At 42.8% G+C, this 3,272-nt stretch overlaps 1 protein-coding gene across 1 annotated transcript; it reads left to right on the forward strand.

Annotated features, from left to right (window-relative positions):
- The first annotated feature begins 605 nt into the window (after nt 1-605).
- LOC140172495 (uncharacterized) lies at nt 606-3,057 on the forward strand. Its single transcript, XM_072195641.1, has 2 exons — nt 606-1,724; nt 1,999-3,057. The coding sequence occupies exons 1-2, from the start codon at nt 606-608 to the stop codon at nt 3,055-3,057; spliced, it is 2,178 nt and encodes a 725-aa protein (XP_072051742.1).
- The last annotated feature ends 215 nt before the right edge of the window (nt 3,058-3,272 follow it).

The raw sequence follows: 3,272 nt of genomic DNA on the forward strand, positions 1-3,272 counted from the left end.
AAATTTGTCTTGGCTCTGCAACAAATGTGGAATGCCCAACATCGGTTCTGCATTCTTCAACAGTGATCAGTTTTCTAGTCATAATTCCTTTGAAGCATTAACTGACGAATCTGAACTTAATATAAGTAGCAATTTTGTTCCTCAAGACACTTCTACTCCAACAAAATCTAATGATCGTAGATCCAAACCGTCCCTGAAAACAAAGAAACGTAGCTTGCCAAAGCTGAAAACAATGGTGATAAATTGCGATGGATTGAAAGGTGAAAAGGGAAGACTGTCTTTTCAAGCAGTTGTGAAAGAACATAATCCGGATGTCATCATAGGTTGTGAGTCTAAATTAGGATCAACAATTCCAACGTACTCAATTTTCCCAGAAGGGTATAATGTCACCCGTAAAGATAGGAATGAAGCAGGCGGAGGGGTCTTTCTTGCTGTGAAAGATTGTTTTGTCTCGGTGGATATGCCCGAGTTAGATACCCTTGTGAAATATTGTGGTCATCTATGGAATTTGTCAATGCCGGGAAGATCTACATTGGTAGTTTTACCATCCACCTAAAAGTGGATCTGAGCCTTTCGACCATTTATTTGACAGCTTAGCCAAGATTATGAACAAGAACAATGGAAGTCACACAAATATCTTATTATGTGGTGACTTTAACCTTCCTGATATAAATTGGGATCTTGGTGTGACCAAAGTTGGAAGCCCACGCAAAAAGCTGCATGATGGGTTCCTCGACTTCCTCACTGAAACAGGGTTGACCCAGCTGAACAGACTGATTACAAGACCCCGTTCTCAAAATGTTTTAGACTTGGTGTGTACAACAAACCCAAATATCGTGAACAATATTAGAGTTGCTTCCGGCATCAGTGATCACGATATACTAATCTTTGAAATCAATCTGGCACCTAAACGGCAAAACAAATGCCCACATAAGGTATTCAACTTTAAGAAAGCAGACACAGAAAATCTAAAGAACATACTTGAACAGAATTCAACTGAGTTTTTCCAGAGTAAGCCAGACACAAGAACAGTCAATGAAAACTGGAATATGTTTAAAACGTTTCTGTTGGAAGCTATGGAAAAGTCTGTCCCCCATCATATGTCCAAGGGGAAACCATCCCACCCCTGGATAAACCATCATATAATCAAGCATATGAGGAAACGGGACAAATTATACAGTGCTGCAAGAAAATCCAAATCTGAGAGACTCTGGAGCTCTTACAAGAAACAGCGTAATCATGTAACCAAATTACTCCGTGAATCGTACCATCACTACATGGAAGAAATCTTAGGGCCTAGTCTTGATACCAGTCCGAAAACATTTTGGTCATTTATAAGATCACTGAGGCGGGAAGCTGTTGGCATACCTACCTTGGTAGTTGATGGAGAGTCTTTTACATCTGACAAATCAAAAGCGGAGGCGCTAAATAGACAGTTTTCATCGGTTTTTACACATGAAGACCTGACATCCGTACCTGACAAGGGCCCCTCGCCATTCTCCAGCATAGATGACTTAGACATCGAACTGGCTGGAGTGATTAAACAACTGGCGCAGTTAAACACATCTAAAGCTGGGGGACCTGATAGCATTCCTGCCAGACTTCTTCACGACTATGCCACTGAGATAGGTCCAATGTTGCATTATATCTTTCGGCAATCGTATGCGACTGGCCAGCTTCCAGATGACTGGAGGAAAGCTCATGTGACTGGGATATACAAAAAGGTACCAAATCCAATCCAGCAAATTACAGGCCAATCAGTTTGACGTGTATCTCATGCAAGATAATGGAGCATATTGTTCTATCACACATGTCCAAACATCTCTCTGCAAATGACATCATAGTAGACAACCAGCATGGCTTCCGGGAAAAAAGATCCTGCGAGACGCAACTTATCGAGGCAGTTCATGACTGGGCAGAATGCTTGAATAGAAGTGGGCAAATGGATGTCCTGTTGCTGGACTTTAGTAAGGCCTTTGATAAGGTCCCTCATCATAGATTGGCCACAAAGCTAGACCATTGTGGCAACAGGGAAGAACACTCAAATGGATACAAGGCTTCTTGTCAGATCGCAAACAGTCTGTTAACATCAATGGTCAGTGCTCAGCTTGGGCCCCAGTACAATCAGGGGTCCCACAAGGATCTGTCCTTGGTCCTACACTCTTCTTGATATATATTAATGATATTGCAAGTGGGATAAAGTCCAACATCAGATTATTTGCAGATGATAGCATCCTATACCGAGAAATCCGGGGACCTGAAGATCATCAGATATTACAGCAAGATCTGCAAGCTGTCTTTGCATGGGCTGACAGTTGGCAAATGGCCTTCAATGCATCAAAATGTCAACATCTCACCATCACCCGTAAAAAGCAGCAGTCTGTCTTCAATTACTCTGTAGCTGAACAAGTCATCCAAAAAGTTGCTAGTCACAAATATCTTGGAGTCACCATTTCCAGTGATTTGACTTTCAAAGAGCACATTGCTAACATTCGATCTAAGGCAGTGAGTACCCTTGGCATCATCCGAAGAAATCTTGGACCATGCTCACAGAAGGTGAAACTAAAGGCTTACCAAAGTTTAGTAAGACCTCAGCTTGAATATGCTGCATCAGCATGGAGCCCATATACATCTAGGGACATCAAGTCATTGGAAACAGTCCAGCGCCAAGCAGCCCGATTTATTTGTGGAAACTTTGATAGGCGGGCTAGCGTCACACCACTACTTCACCAGTTAGATCTGGACCTTCTTAAAACAAGGAGACTGTTCATTCAGTGTTCAATGTTCCACAAAATACATCATGGACTCATAAATGTCAACTTTCCACCCATCATCAAACTGCATCCAACCGTTGGGAGATTAACCCACCATCTCCGGTATCAGCCCATCCGAGCATCTCGGGACACTTACAAGTATTCATTCTTCATTCGCACAATACCAATTTGGAACTGCCTGCCTGTGGAAGCTGTAACATCAACATCAGTCCAAGCCTTCCAGTCAGCAGCACTCCCTGCAGTTAGAGCTTTACAGCCTTCTGCAGTCCACCAGGTTCTCTAAGCATCTAGAGTTCATTTTACTCGCACATCTTGTACATATCCTGCACTATTGGCACATCTGCACCTGTGTTTTGAGCAGCACATTTCTCCTTGGACAAGCTATCTGCTTTATTTAGGAGCATAAAGACTGAAGACTGAAGACCGTGTTGAGCTGAAGTCGTGTTGGCCTACAGTGCGTGAGCAGATGAGGATGACTTTTTGAAGCAGCGCCCGCAG

This window comes from Amphiura filiformis, chromosome 16 (genome assembly GCF_039555335.1).
Source record: "Amphiura filiformis chromosome 16, Afil_fr2py, whole genome shotgun sequence".
NCBI lineage: Eukaryota > Metazoa > Echinodermata > Ophiuroidea > Amphilepidida > Amphiuridae > Amphiura > Amphiura filiformis.